Source organism: Emys orbicularis, chromosome 13, assembly GCF_028017835.1.
Source record: "Emys orbicularis isolate rEmyOrb1 chromosome 13, rEmyOrb1.hap1, whole genome shotgun sequence".
Classification (NCBI taxonomy): Eukaryota; Metazoa; Chordata; order Testudines; family Emydidae; genus Emys; species Emys orbicularis.
This window is the reverse complement of record NC_088695.1, coordinates 13128883-13145200: the sequence shown is the minus strand read 5'-3', so window position 1 is coordinate 13145200 and position 16318 is coordinate 13128883. Positions and strand designations below refer to the sequence as shown.

The 16318-nt window shown below is 45.6% G+C and overlaps 1 protein-coding gene and 1 pseudogene across 1 annotated transcript; both read left to right on the top strand.

Annotated features, from left to right (window-relative positions):
• Nucleotides 1–6443: 6443 nt before the first annotated feature.
• Nucleotides 6444–7361, top strand: LOC135887448 (olfactory receptor 14A16-like). Its single transcript, XM_065415204.1, has one exon. The coding sequence runs from the start codon at nucleotides 6444–6446 to the stop codon at nucleotides 7359–7361; it is 918 nt and encodes a 305-aa protein (XP_065271276.1).
• Nucleotides 7362–12900: 5539 nt separating this feature from the next.
• LOC135887447 (olfactory receptor 14A16-like) lies at nucleotides 12901–13729 on the top strand (annotated as a pseudogene).
• Nucleotides 13730–16318: the final 2589 nt, after the last annotated feature.

The window sequence follows — 16318 nt, the reverse complement described above, 5'->3', positions numbered from 1 at the left end:
CTGAGGTGTTGCCTAATTCAGCTTAAATCTCCCGGAATTAGTTTTAATAGATCTGGTCAAAATATGGGGAAGAGGATCAGAATTCTTACTCCACTAAAACAATTCAAACTTTATTTAAATAATTCATAGTAATTTAGAATTCTGTGAGGTTTTTGGATAATTTTCCCCTCATTTTTGGGGGAGTTCAAATTAGATTAATAGATTCCAAGGCCAGCAGGGACCATAGTGACTGTCTAGTCTGACCTCCTGTATAACCCAGCCCAGAGAACATTCCCAAAATAATACCTAGAGCAGGTCCTTTAGAAAAAACATCCAGTCTTGATTTGAAAGTTGTCAGTGATGGAATCTACAAAATAAGTAATTAATAATAAACTAAGTGAGATATTCAAAGGGGATGAATGGAGCTGGGCACTCCTCTCCAGTGGAAAGCCAATGGGATTTTGGCACACAAATCCAGTATGTTCCTTTGAATATTCCAGTCTATCTGGATAATGAGAGCATGCAGTTACTTTGGATAAGATAAAACTCTATGAGGGGTAGAAATTCACTTTCCTCACGCCATAGACCATTCACAAGCTGATGATAATGAGACTCCGCCATGGGCACGTTATTCGAGAATTGTCCTCTACAGGGCCTCGTAGACTTTCCTCTGAATCAGGTGGTACTGGCCACTGTCAGGGACAGAATAGTGGACTGGATGGTCAAAACGTCTGACCTAGTTAGACAGTTCCTATGACAAGCAGATGCTGTCAAATAAAATTGCAATGAATGTTGTACCCACATCAACTCAAATGCATTTAATTTAGTTTTAATTACTCATTATTAAAGCTGGTGAAAAATGAAAATTATATTTTTGTGGGAAATGTCATTGTTTTGTTTTCATAGAAACATCCCATAATATTGCTTTTGGATGTGGGGGTGGGAAAAAAATGAAACTGCAGACTGAAAAGCGTTTCTTTTACAATAAACTTCTCTAGTAAAACAGCAAGTTTATTGGTAAATATTTTCTAGTTTTGGGAAGAGATTTCTGATATTGAAAACTTTCCCACAAAAACCTGAAAAAATATGCAAAAAAGTTTTCCATCTCCATGTTTTCATGAAACCAAAACCAAAAACAACTTCACCCCACCGACAAACAAAAACCCATAGAAAAATGACTTCAAAATGATGTTTTTCCACACCAAAATTATTTTCAATGACAAGCAATTTTTCTGCAAAAAGCTGTTTTGACAGGAAAATATTTTTGAGCATCTCCACTCATTATGCATTATCCTCCAAGTTGTAACTATTATCCCCATTGGACGGATGACAACTGAGGAATGGAGCGGTGAAGGGACTGAACAAAGTCAGAGGAATAGTTGGGATCAGATCTTGGGACACCTTGGACTTTGCTTTTTAATAATAATTAATTAATTATCTGATAGTTGAACCTGATATGAGAGGCCCATTACATTAGGTAAGACACAGTCTCCGCCCAAAGGAGCTTACAGTAGAAAAGACAGAAAAAGGGTGGGAGGGAAAAGACAGCCCCAGGGAATGACTTTCCCAATGTAACACAGCAGGTCAGCGGCAGGGCTAGGAATTGATGCCAGAAGTCTGGAGTACATTCCTGTGTGCCCTTAGTGTTTCCCTCACAATCTTTCCTCCAGACGCTGCTGCCTAATTTTAACTGTGATTATCTTAGTTTCTGGAAACTCTTTAGAGAAATAAAGGGCCAGAGAAATTAATTGTTGCCTCTGGGCTGTTGAGGACTCCAGGGACTGAGTCCCACAAGCCCTTTGAAAACATATATGGATTCCTGCAGCACCAACGGTTTTGACACACAGCTCATCTGCAGAGAGCACAGATCTCACTGTATTTGCAGCAGCTCAGCCTCAGTATGAGGGGGGAACAGCCTCTCATAATACAGTGATAGGGCATTAGATAGAGAGATTGATCGATAGAGGGGTGTGCATGGGGCTAGAGAGAGAGGGGTAACCAGTTGCAGTCTGTAGCTGGAGGAGAAAAGACATCTCAGTCTGGGAGGATTCCACACACACCGGCACCGTAAGTTTGCTCTTGCAATGAAATATATTTGGGGATCACAGAGTGGCACTTTATGGACGAAATGGAAAGTGCCAATAGATTTTTTTCATACTTTCACTCTTAGCTCAATTTGGGCATGGGAAACTGAGGCAGTCCAAAGCATCTACCTTAGGAAAGAGGGGGCAGAATATTCGTGCCTCAGTTTCATTCTATTGGGAGTGGGGGAATTGATCAAATTGACACACATACATTTTAGAATGGATCGAGGGTTTACATTAAAATTGTCCAAAAATTGTAACAAACACTATCGGCTCATTGTTGCTTTTCTCTCTGTATACATTAGTTTCTTGTTATTTCTGTCTATCTGTCTGTTTATACTTTTCTCTCTATATTAGTTTGTTTATACTTCTCTATCTACCTGTTAGTTTGGGTTCGTTCTGTTTTTCTCTCTCACTCTCTGTATTGGTTCTTTTCTTACTTGTGTCTCTCTGTTAGTTTTTTGTTAGATCTATCAAACTATCTATCTACCTATCTAGCATCAGTTTGTGTCTAGTTCTCAGTTTATTGTTTCATCTGTCTATTAGATTGCTGCAAAGGTAGTTGAGTCAAGTGGGTTAGCCCTAGTGGGGACGAGGAGCCTGGATTCAATCCCCAGCTCTGGAAACCGAGTGGGGTCAAGTGGGTAAGAGTAGCAAGGACTGAGAGCCAGGACTCCTGAGTTTTATATGTGACCCTGGGAGGAAATTCAGCCCAGTGTGTAGAGGAGCCAGAACTGGGGGGTTCTATTTGTGCCTATCATAAGGACTTTGGGACAGACCGCCCTCATAACTTGAAGCTGAGTGGTTAGGGCACTCAGCTGTCCTGTGACAGGCTCAGGTTCAATTCCTCTCTCTGACTGATGATAAGAAGTGATTTGAATTCCCACTTTACAGGACAGTGCCTGTGCTGCTGGGCTACGGGCTGTTCTGAAATGAGACTGTCTCAGTCTCTCCTGCTTAAGGTGAACAGACAAAAAGTGTCAAAAATAGGGACAGTGGGTTGGGGGTACTAGGAGCCTATATAAGAAAAAGACCCAAAAAGCAGGACTGTCCCTATAAAATCGGAACATCTGGTCACCCTACTCCTGTTGTAGCTGCTCCATTTTCTATCAATAATTAAATAGTCATTGGAACAGGGACTTGAACTTGGCTCTACCAGACACCAGGTGAGTGCCCCAAGTAACACGCTGGAGAATCACTCTCAGGCCCCTACCCTGGCCCAATGACTCTCCATTGTCACTCACAGCAGTCATTCCTGATAGCAGTGGAGAGTCACTGGGACAGAGGCTGAGATGCAGTCTGACGTAGTCATTAGAGGAATGAACTGGGAGTCATGACACCTCACTTGTGTTCCTAGCTCTGGGAGAGAGGTGAGTCCAGTGGGTAGAGCAAGAACTCCTGGCCTGTATTTCCAGATCCAGGAGGCGTGTTGCATTTAGTGGGTTAGAGCAGGGGGCAAACTGGGAGTCAGGACTCCTGGGTTCTCTTCCAAGCTCTGGGAGTGTGTTTAGTTGAGTGGTTGGAGTATGAGGAGGGAACCGGAAGGTCTGTCTTCCACAGCAAGCGTGGAAATCAGTCTAGAATGGGGGGCGGAGCATCGGAACTCCTGAGCTGTATCCCTGACTAGAGTTCACTGTATAATTATTTAGAGCAGTTTAAATGGGGAGTAATTCCATGTTATGCAGTGAAATTACCACACATTCGCAGCAGTGCCCTGACAGCAGAATCTGGCCAGCCAGACCCTCGATTCCTCTCGGTAAGCGAAGGATAGTAACATTTATACAACGTTATCCAGAGTTCGCGCACATCTGGGTGACAGAGGTATACAAATACCTCAAAAGCAATAGTTCCTAATTCTCCTCTCCATCACCCTGGTGTAAATCAGGAGTAACTCCACTGGAGTCCATTGAGCTGATTCTACTTTCTCTCACCCCAGTGTAAATCAGGAGTAACTCCACTGGAATCAGTGGCGCTGTTTTCCCCATCCTTATTCCCATATTACACCAATCTTCACAAGCTAAGGGTCTGACTGAAGAAAATTAAGGTGTTTTTTAAAAAGGAGAGTTATTTTACTGATCTAATGCTGGCCCTTGCTCTTGTCCGTCCCTCCGCAGACATCACACGATGTCCTGAGAAAGGAAATGTCCAACCGAACCATTGTGACTGAGTTCCTTCTCCTGGGATTCTCTGATTTTCAGGAGCTGCAGATTTTGCACTTTGTGGTGTTTCTACTGATTTACCTGGCAGCCATGATGGGGAATCTTCTTATCTTCATGGTCATAGCCTTCGACCACCACCTTCACACAATCTGGAAGGCAGGTGCTAGATTCCCTTTCTGAATATTAGCTAATTCTGGAAAGGAAAAGTCAATTTCTGCTTCCATGGCTCAGAAGTGGAAATCCTCCTAAGTGCCTGGTACTGTATCTGAAGCTGCCCAGGTCCAGAGCCTCCCCTCCCTTACTTTTTATTTTAAATTCTAGTGGGATCCATGTACCTCCCTTGCTAGGCTTCAGATAGAGAGGGGCACTGTCCATTTAGTCCACCCAATTCCTTCTTTGGGGGCTGCAAGGTGAGGTTACACCAGTATCCCTAATCCAGTCTGGGGAAGTCTTCTGATGGGGATATCTGGGGCAAAGCCTTCTACTCCATGGGCACACTTGTTACCCATTCACAGTGCCATCCCTTTCGACTCACAGCAAGCTGCAGCATGGTTCAGCTACCTCACTCAATACCCCTCCCTTTCCTCTTGATAGCTGCCAAGGGATTGCTGGGAAATGTAGTTCTTTCCCTGCTCCAGGGCTGGCTCTATAGGCAGGGAGCTGGCCACGGAACTATAGCTCCCAGGGTCCCGTTGGTTCTCAGCTCCCATGCTGGATCCCTAGCTGCTCCATGGCTCCGCTTCTGCACGGTTGTGAGAAGGGAGGAAGTAAGTAAAAAAAAAAAAGGATGGTCCAAATGCCGCCCCCTGCAAATGTGCCGCCACAAACACCTGCTTGTTTTGCTGGTGCCTAGAGCCAACCCTGGGCTCTGGGAGGAAGTTCAGTCCAGTGTGTAGAGGGGAGGAACCAGAACTGGGGGGCTCTATATCTGTCTCTCATAAGGACTGTGGGACTCATAACTTGAAGCTGAGTGGTTAGGGCACTCGGCAGGCCTGTGACATACTCAGATTCAATCCCTCCCTCTGATTGACGATGAGAAGGGATTTGAATTCTCACTTTATAAGACAGTGCCTGAGCAGCTAGGCTATGGGCTGTTCTGAAATGAGACTGTCTGAGTCTCTCCTGTTGAAGTTGCTCCACTTTGTATCAATAATTAAATAGTCATTGGAACAGGGACTTGAACTTGGCTCTACCAGACACCAGGTGAGTGCCCCAAGTACCACGCTGGAGAATCACTCTCACACCCCTACCCTGGCCCAATGACTCTCCATAGTCACTCACAGCAGCCAATCCTGATGGCAGAGGAGAGTCACTGGGACAGAGGCTGAGATGCAGTCTGATGTAGTCATTAGAGGAATGAACTGGGAGTCATGACACCTCACTTGTGTTCCTAGCTCTGGGAGAGAGGTGAGTCCAGTGGGTAGAGCAAGAACTCCTGGCCTTTATTTCCAGATCCAGGAGGCGTGTTGCATTTAGTGGGTTAGAGCAGGGGGCAAACCGGGAGTCAGGACTCCTGGGTTCCCTTCCAAGCTCTGGAAGGGAGTTTAGGTGAGTGATTAGAGAAGCAGGAGGGGAGCTGGAATGTCGGTCTCTCGCAGCGAGCATGGAAATCTGGCTAGAATGGGGGACGAAGCATCGGAACTCCTGAGCTGTATTCATGATTTGAGTTTACAGCGTAATTATGGCTGGGTTTGGTCACCTCCATGCGAGATGCTGCTCCCATTTAGAGCAGTATAAATGGGGAGTAATTCCATGGCATGCTGTGAAATTACCCCACATTCACAGCAGTGCCCCTGACAGCAGATTCTGGCCAGCCAGACACCCGATTCCCCTCAGTAAACTGAGGATAGTAACATTTATACACCGTTATCCAGAGTTCGCCCACCTTTGGGTGACAGAGATATACAAATACCTCAAAAGCAATTATTCCTAATTCTCCTTTCCATCACCCTGGTGTAAATTAGTAGTCACGGCACTGGAGTCCATTGAGCTGATTCTACTTTCTCTCACTCCAGTGTAAATCAGGAGTAACTCCATTGGAGTCAGTGGAACTGTTTTCCCCATCCTCATTCCCATATTACACCAATCTTCACAAGCTAAGGGTCTGACTCAAGGAAATTAAGGTGGTTTTCACAAAAGGAGAGTTATTTTACTGATCTAATCCTGGCCCTTGCTCTTGTCCCTCCCTCTGCAACCATCACACGATGTCCTGAGAAAGAAAATGTCCAACCGAACCACCGTGACCGAGTTCCTTCTCCTGGGATTCTCTGATGTTCGGGAGCTGCAGATTTTGCACTTTGTGGGGTTTCTAGTGATCTACTTGGCAGCCCTGGTGGGGAATCTTCTTATCTTTATGGCCATCGCTTTCGACCACCACCTTCACACCCCCATGTACTTCTTCCTGATGAATCTGTCCATCCTAGACCTTGGCTCCATCTCTGTCACCGTCCCCAAATCCATGGCCAACTCCCTCATGAACACCAGGTCCATTTCCTATGCTGGATGTGTTGCCCAAGTCTTTTTCTTCCTCTCCTTCATGACAGCCGATTTTTCCCTTCTCATTGTCATGGCATACGACCGATATGTTGCCATATGCCAACCACTGCACTATGACACAATGATGAACAGCAGAGCTTGTGTCCAAATGGCAACTGGTACCTGGATCAGTGGGATTCTCTACTCTGTGCTGCACACCGGGAACACGTTTGCATTGACCTTCTGTGGAGGCAACATGGTGGATCAGTTCTTCTGTGAAATCCCCCAGCTACTGAAGCTCACCTGCTCTGACTCCTATCTGAGTGAATTTGGGGTTCTTGCATTTGGTGTGTGTTTAGCCTTAGGCTGCTTTGTTTTTTTGATTGTGTCATATGTTCAGCTCTTCAAATCAGTGCTCAGAATCCCCTCTGAGCAAGGACGGCATAAAGCCTTCTCCACCTGCCTTCCTCACCTCACTGTGGTCTCCTTGTTTGTTTGCACTGCCTCCTTTGCCTACCTGAAACCCACCTCCAGCTCCCCATCTGCTCTGGATCTTGTGGTGGCTGTTCTTTATTCTGTATTGCCACCAATCGTGAATCCAATTATCTACAGCATGAGGAACAAAGAGATCAAAGCTGCCCTGAGGAGACTGACTGGGTTATAGGTAATTCACCAAGAATTAATTTTCTGACTTTCTCTAATTAAAGTTTGCTTATGTAGTATATTTAGGTATTCATTAATGTCAGTTATTTTCATAACCACACAGATTGCACACAAACACGTCTGATTTTGACCTGGTTGCACCAATGAAAATCTAGATTAAGTCCGCTGATGTCACTGCCGCTGGGGTGATTTACACCATTAGAAAATCTGGTCCAGTTGTGGAGTTAAATTGGTGTAATTCTGTGCGCAAGAAGAATCAGACTTTCATTCTGTGCCAAAACAATATCCGTTACACTGCTTAGCCACTAGCACCCATTCCATGGCCACTTAAAACAATGATGGCAGTTGTCTTGCTTTTGTGCATAAATCAGGAGTGGCTTCGTTGGAAGCAAAGGAGTCAGACTGGTGTAAGACTGGGGTAGGTGAGAGAAGACATTGGTGGTAAATCTTCAACACATCAGTGTTGTTCCATTGACTCTGGTGGCACTAAAGCAATTTTCAGCATCTGTGGATCTGACCTACTGCCTCCAATGGAGCTGTATATCCATTGCCACCAGCTGGGGACTGGGCCCATTGTCTTATAAACCACCATTTGTGGCCTAACCACTAGAGGGGGACAAGGAGCCAGACTGTGTTAGCCTGGCTCACGAGTACATTTGGGCATGTGAGAAATGGAGAGACTGGCTAGAAATTACAGGGAGGTTTCTAACCACCAGCAGGGCGAGGTTCTGGAGCAGCCTTTGTGGGGAGCAAATGACTGAATTAGATTGAAGAGCAAGATGGAGACATGTCTGAGTGTGATTGTATAATGGGGCTGCTTGTGAAGGTGGGGGGCCAGTCTCAACAGCGCTGGGGCTCATTTGCTGCATATGTCTTTTGGTTCTGAAAGGTCATGCTTCAGGGTTTCATCTGGCCACTGGCAGGTGTCAGGACGGGATTCCTCCACCCCAACCAATATATTTCTGGGAGGTTTTTTTTTTTTTAATCTCTGAAGTATCGGGGCGGCCCAACTGGAGATGGGCCAATGGGTGGGATGTGCCGGGGCTCTGAGGTGGCACTGAGCCATTATCTCTCACTCGGGAACTTGGCTGGCTTGGTCTTGCTCACATGCTCTAACTGATCGCCATATGGGGGTCAGAAAGGAATTTCCCCCCCCCCCAATCAGATTGGCAGGGACCTTGGGGGAGGCGGGGTTTGCATTCCTCTACAGCATGTGGGTGCAGGTCACTTGCCAGGATTTTCTGGGTGTATCTCAATCATTTCCCTGCCATTGCGGGGGCTTCGGGCACTGGTGCCCCTTGGTCTCTCCTATTCTCTGCCGGTGGCACAGAACCGTCTAGTCTCCTGAGGGCTGTGACACTTCAGTCTAATTTCAGTTGTTGGATTTGGTCTGTGGGTGTCGGCTGGTGTTGGCATAGAGCATGTCAGACTGGATGATCTGAACGTTCCTTCTGGCCTTGAAATCTATGACTCTGTGACTTTATGGATGTTCATGGACGGGGAAGAGGAGAAGGGGCCACACAGAGAATAAACACCAGTAGAGTCCATGATGTTGCATTAGTACAACTGTCTGTGAAGCCCTGTCCTCCTGGGTGAGGGAGGTGACTCAAGCGCAGATGAAGCCTTTGACCTCTGCAGCTGTGCGGTGTCACTGTATAAACACCACCCATGGACAGTGCGTGTTATGAGGCCCCTCTGTGCCCCACCTAGAGGATAGGGGGCTGTTCCAGTGGATGTCAGGCAGCCTGGCTGTTCAGCTCAAGCTGTAGAAGCTCGTACTTTGGGCCCTAGATGTTTCTGGTTGAGTCCCCCGGGTGCCAGCCTAGATTATATGGTGACCCTCGCATATGCGCAAGTGTCCTGAGAACTTCAGGGGACCTTATCCCTGCACTAATCAGAGGCTGATGTTGCCTACTAAGCTACTGGAGAACAGCAGTGGGAGTGAGACCTAAGAGGGGAGGGACTCCTTAGTGAGATCAGGGGCAGGTTTATTCCCGGATCATCTCAGACATGCACATTCCTAGTCCCTCTGCACCCTAGAGACCAAAGATGCATGGCATGAGCAGGGGTGTGTGTGTTGCTCTCAGCTCAGGTTGGTAGAGGTGGTCAAACTTGACATTGGGAAATGGTTTCCTCAACCTATTCGTGACAGATGCTCCTATGTTTTTAGCTGAGTTAAACAATCTGCCAATGGCTTGGAAAAATCTTGCCCCGCTCTTCCCTTGACTTGGTTGGCCACTGACGCTTTCCCAGAATACTGGACATTCTGGTACTTCTGGGAATGCTGTGGCCCCGCCCCTGCCTGCATGGGTTTTCATAGACTTCCCCAAAATCTCCAATTGTTCATGTTTTGACAAGTGAGAAACAAACATTTTCACAAAAAAATTGCAGAAAACTGATTTTTTCTGCCTAAATCCACCCAAAAAACATGAGTTTTCAATTTTCCTATGTATATATTTGATGCATCTGTGAAATATATTTGAGTATACCTGAGACTTTCTATGAAAATTTCATTAATTGAAAACACAATTTTCCTTTTAAAACAATTTAAGTAGAAAATTTCTGACCACCCTTAATTGGAAAATGAGCTTTAAGAAAGACTGGGGAATTCAAATATTGTCCAATAATACAATAATTTCAAAACCATACACTCTATTGCATCTCTTCTTATTTCTCTTTCAGAAGGGTAGCTGACAGATGGTAAAACTGAGTAAGCAGCAAAGCTGATAGCCCACAGAATTTGCTTTGTACAGACTAGTGCCTTTAAATTCAAGGTGAGATTTGAACCAAGCAGCCAAAATCTATCTATCCTGACATGGAGGACAGGTGGACTTGGAGGACATCAAGAGGACCAGAACCTCTTGCTCTAGCACCATATCTGGTGTGCAACACTGCTGCCAGTTTCAGCAGACCTAGATGTTGTTCATAAAGAGAGTCCACAGGCTCAGTTCAGTGGCAAAGGTGCTCAGCCAGGTTTATTGTCAGCAAAGCAGGGTGGGGATGGCTTCAAAGCACGGTGGGGGAGGGGAGATGTGTATGGGAATGCAAAATGCTCAACCAGGAGGCCAGCACCTTTGTAATAGCTACCATGGTACCTGGAAATGGAATGGCAACTAAGGTGGTCCCCACAAGCCCTATGGGAATAATGAGAAAGGGGAGGAACTCACTGGGAATCAATGGAGGGGTGTGTGAAATGGTGTAAATCCAGAGAAGATGTTTGGATGTGTCCCTCTCCTATGACTATGGAGGAGCAGGCTCAATGGCCTATGGAAAGGGGTGGACAATTGGGTGTACTGTGTATGAGGTGTTTTGCTGGAAATGTAGATATTACTGGGGGCACAATTACACCAGCCCATAACCATCTATATGCTGTTATACGGACTTTGGTGCACAAATAGATCTGTAAATCTTATTGCTGTAAATAATCGAACCAGGGCATATGGTCTGATTCCATACCAAGTGGTTAAGTTGGTTTGGATAATAACCCATTTATCTGTGGACATTCAATGGATATGGACAAAAGCACGCAAAACCTGCAGGGGCAGCTTGCTGCAGGTGCCAACAGTTGGACACACTTACAATACACACTACAGGATGGCGCTGACAAAATTTTAACCCTAGCAAAGGAGGAGAAGCAGTGTTTTGGTGGTGGCTCGGATGTTGGACCATACTGCAGTGGTCAGGACTCGGTGTTGCTGTGGATTGTGGATTGTTAACTGTACTTGTGTTATGTTGCATATGGAGATAACCTATAAGTAATGTAGTAAGCCCTCCCCACCCCACAGTGTACTAGACAACCTGGACCCAACCTTCTCAGGCCCACTATAATGGGAAGTCTGGAACACTAATTGGAACAGGTGTGGTATGCCCGTATGAGAGAAGGTGCAGGGCACTATACTACACAAGGGGCAGTGGGATAAATGGAATATCAACACCTTCCCCCTTGATGCCTGGCCCTATCAGGAAATGTGTCACCATATGTCCTATGCTTTTCCAGGGATACCTGGGCAGGAGGATCCCAAAAGAAAAATAAAAAAAAGGGGTGGAGTGTTAGGATATAGATATTCAGGCCTGTCTGCAAAGGCCTATACTTTAAGAATTTAGGTGTATTCTTATCACTTAGTTATAGAGGTATAAAAGAAAGAATCAAAATCACTGTCTGCCGGTCTAAGGGCCTTCTCTTACTGTGACAGTCTGAGGCCCTGTTCTTAGGCTAAGCCTTTGGCTAAGCAGCAGAGGCAGCAATAAGCTGGGAAGCGAACGGTCACATCCTCACATTCCAAACTAGTCACATTGAAATAAGGCAATCCGAACTATCATCTCCAGAGAAAGGGAAGAGCCTAAAAGATTTAAAAGAAACTTAGTTTGATAGCATCCTGTCTGGCAAGAACTCGCTTATCAATAGTTGGGATGTGAAATCCTCATTTCTGTATTGTTCTATCACTGTAGTCTCCACTTCCCTATTGTTTGTCTGTATAATCTCTGTCTGGTTCTGTGATTGTTTCTGTCTGCTGTGTAATGAATTTTGTTGGGTAGAAATCAATTAAGGTGGTGCGATATAATTGGTTAAATAATTATGTTACAATGTGTTAGGATTGGTTAGTTAAATTTCAGTAAAATGATTGGTTAAGGTATAGCTAAGCAGAACTCAAGTTTTACTATATAGTCTGCAGTCAATCAGGAAGTAAGGGGGGAATGGGAACAGGGAATGGGGTGCGGGAATTGGAATCATGTTTTGCTAAGGGTGGGAATGGGAATGGGAACAGGGACACAGGCAAGGCTCTGTGGTGTCAGAGCTGGAAAGGGGGACATTGAGGAAGGAAACTGGAATCATGCTTGCTGGAAGTTCACCCCAATAAACATTGAATTGTTTGCACCATTGGACTTCGGGTATTGTTGCTCTCCGTTCATGCGAGAAGGACCACAGAAGTGAGAGGGTGAAGTAATAAGCCCTCTAACAACAAGGTAAAGGCTCAGTCAATATAACAGGGTCCTGTGCCCTCAGCCGACACAAAGATACCCCCCCCCATGACTTCTCCTTTTTTACATTGATAGAAACAAATCACATATTACACTCCAGACGTTGTTAATTACCAGCCCTAAACCTTGTACCTGCTGGGTCAAACAAAACATCCTCATCCATTATCCTGTCCTGCCCTCCTTATCTTACAAGGGGTCAGTGTGCTCCTGTATCATCTCTTGGGAATTTGTTTATGAAGTTATTTGAGAACTCTGGGTGTTCTTGTACCATCCTCTCCAGTCAGGAATGTGCTTACTTGGTAAGTCAATATCTGGTGTGTTACTATTCTGCCAAGGTCAAGTCTGCCTTGTTTTGCAGTCTTTGGTTCATACTATTAGTTATGCCTAGGGCTCTGGCAAGGCCTATACTGACTGCAGCTGAACCCTGGCTGTTGTCCTTGTCCTTCCCTCCACAGCCGTCACATGATGTACTGAGGAAGAAAATATCCAACCGAATCACCATGACTGAGTTCCTTCTCCTGTGATTCTCTGATGTTCGGGAGCTGCCAATTTTGCATTTTATGGTGTTTCTAGGGATTTACCTGGCAGCCCTGACAGGGAATCTTCTCATCATCACAGCCATAGCTCTCGGCCACCATCTTCACATGCCCATGTATTTCTTCCTGATGAATCTTTCCATCCTAGACCTTAGCTCCATTTCCATCATCGTCCCAAAGTCCATTGCCAATTTCCCCATGAGCACCAGGGCCATTTCGTATTACGGATGCATTGCCTAAGTCTTTCTCTTCCTTTTCTTCGCTACAGCTGAGCTTCCCTTACTGATCGTCATGCCGTAGAACCGATACATCGCCATCTGCCAACCACTGCACTATGAGACAGAGAGTTTGTGTCCAAATGGCAGCCAGTACCTGGATCAGTGGGGTTCTCATTTCTACACTGCACACTGGGAACACATTTGCAATAATCTTCTGTGGAGACAATGAGATGGATCAGTTCTTCTGTGAAATCCCCCAGCTCCTCAAACTTGCTTGCTATGACTCATATCTCAGTGAAACTGGGGCTATTGCCTTTAGCGTGTACTTTGCCTTAAGCTGCTTTATTTTTTTAATTGTGTCATATGTGCTGAGACTCCCCTCTCAGCAGGGCTATCATAAAGCCTTCTCCACCTGCCTTCCTCACCTCATTGTGGTCTCTGTGTTTGTTTGCACTGCTAGTTTTGCCTATATTAAATGCACCTCCAGCTCAATCTCATGTCTGGATCTCATGGTGGCTGTTTTTTATTCCGTGGTGTGTCCCATGATGAATCCGATCATTTATAGCAAGAGGAAAAAGTATATGGAAGCTGCCCTGTGGAAAATGACTGCATCAAGGCTATTCTCCAAAAAATAAAATGGCCATATTTCTCCCATGACCATCACCTCATTCTGTGTTTCTTAAAAAATATAATCAACTGTTGACATAATTGTTTCCATGAGATCATAACGTGCAATCCGCTTAGGCACACTGAGGTATTTACACTGGTAAAGAACTAGAAAAAACTCCACTCAGGTCAATGGAGTTACTATAAATTTACACCTATATAACTAAGATCAAAATCTATCTATCTGTCTATCTAAGAACATAAGAATGACCATACTGGGTCAGACCGAATGGTCCATCTAGCCCATTCTCCTGTCTTCACACACTGGCCAATGTCAGATGCTTCAGAGAGAATGAACATAACAGGGAAATTATTGAGTGACCCATTCTGTGCTGTCCAATCCCAGCATCTGGCAGTCAGAGGCTTAGGGACACCCAGAGCACAGGGTTGCATCCCTGACCCTATTGGTTAATCGCCATTAATGGACCTATCTTCAATGAATTATCCCTGTCTAGCTATCCATCCTCCCCATACATACCCCTCCATCTATTGATCAATTGATCAGTGTGAGTCTTTTGTACTGCCACCCATCACCATGGTATCAGAGAACTTTCCACATATAATCAGTTACCATATCAAAGTTACACATGGGGTCTCTGCCTCCTCTCCTTTCTTCAGGTTGGGGAGTAAACATTCTGCCCCCGCCACAGCCCCGAGGCCAGAGAAGCTCTCTGCCCCCACTACCGACCCAGGTCTGGAAGAGCTGTCAGCCTCCACTATGGCCATGGGGCTCAAGGTGACAGCTGCTGCCCCGGCGGCAGGGCTCTTTCCTATAATGAACCCCTGGCTTTAAGGAACAAATGGCTTGGATCCCCAGGGGTTCGTTATAGCGAGGATGTACTGTATTGGTTGGTTGGTTGACTTGGTTCTTTATTCCACATGTTTTTGGTGGGTGGAGGTTTGGGAGGGCGAGGTATGTTTGATTAGATGGGAGTATCCATTTGATGTCATCAAGTAGTGGGTACTACCAGCTCGGGTCTCGGATTGAGCACACGCCTATCTTCCCCAGGCTTGTGGTTCTCTAGCAGAGACAGGGGCCTCCCTGACAGGACTTAGGCATCTCCCATCGGCTAACTCGGGCGCCTCCCCTCCTAGCATGCTGACTTTTGTGGCTCCCGTTCTTAGGTGTCCGTCTCCCCCTATCTGTCATATAGGGAGCCCGGGGGGCTGACTCAGGCTGTGTGTGACCCTATTGTTGTCCCAGTGATTTTATAGGTGCCTAAACGTTAGGTACTGCCACACTGCAAGTCACGATGCCTGGATCTCTTTATGGATCCAGGCCCTGGCGGGTATTTAGGCACCTAGTAGGTTTTTCAAAAGCAACTAGACATCTAACTCCCATTGAAATCAATGAGTTTTGGACACCTAAATGCTTTAGAAAAACCTACCAGGCACTTAAACACCTTTGAAAACCAGGCCTTAGGTGATGAAGTGCAGGTGTCTATACTGGGCAATGACACCCTGGTATGCAACTGTGGGTCCATTGACTCATGATCTTTGATATCCACCAGAGATCATAGAATCACAGAAATGTCGGGCTGGGAGGGACAGAAAGCCAAGGGGAATCAGGTGCCTGGGTCTTTGAAATCCCATCTTAAATTCCTGGAAAAAATAGTCCTCCCCTTTGAAGAACATACCCATATCTCTGCTAATTACATGGCTGGTGCCAGCCCACCTGATGGAGAAAAGTGAACTCTGTCTTTTGTAGGTATATCATTGAATCACAGAACCATTGAAATGTGGGGCTGAAAAGGACCTTGAGAAGCTGATGCAGGACCTAGTAAACCTAGACCAGCCCTGACAGGTGCTTCTCCAACCTGTTCTTCAAAAAACCTCCAGTGATGGGGATTCCAAACCCTCCCTTGGCAGGCTGTTCCAGAGTCCTTAGAGTTAGAAAACTTTTCCTAATCTCTAACCTAAATCTCCTTTGCTGCAGATTCAGCCCATTACTTCTTGTCCTAACTTCATTGGACATGGAGGACAATTGATCACCATCCTCTTTATAACAGCCCATAACATATTTGGAGACTGTTATCAGGTCCCCACTCAGCCTTCTTTTCTCTTCCCAGTACGGCAACTACCATTGAAGAAATGATCAAAAAGCAGCAACATCCCTTGTGCCATATGCTAAACCATATGATGGGATACGAATACAATAAGGCTCAGAACTTCAGATCTATCAAATTCCCCAAGTAGCTTTGAAAATTCCGTTCAATGGGACTGGATGTCCAATTCACCTTGACAGCTTTTACCAAGGCCAGTGGTGGATTCTCCATCTCTTGATGTCTTTAGATCAAGATTGAATGCCCTTCTGGAACATGTGTTCGTCAAACATAAGTTATGGGGCTCAAGACAGGGGTAAATGGCCTGTGATCTGTAGGAGGTCAGAAGACTCAGACTGGGTGAGCTAATGGTCCCTTCTGGCCTTAAATTCTATGAATATTCTGCAAAAAATTCCATTGATGGGACCTAGGGTTCAGATCCCCTAGGTACCTTTAAAATTCTAGACTAAAGCCTGTTTTCAGTCTCTTGTTAATTTGTTCCTTAATTGAGAGCCC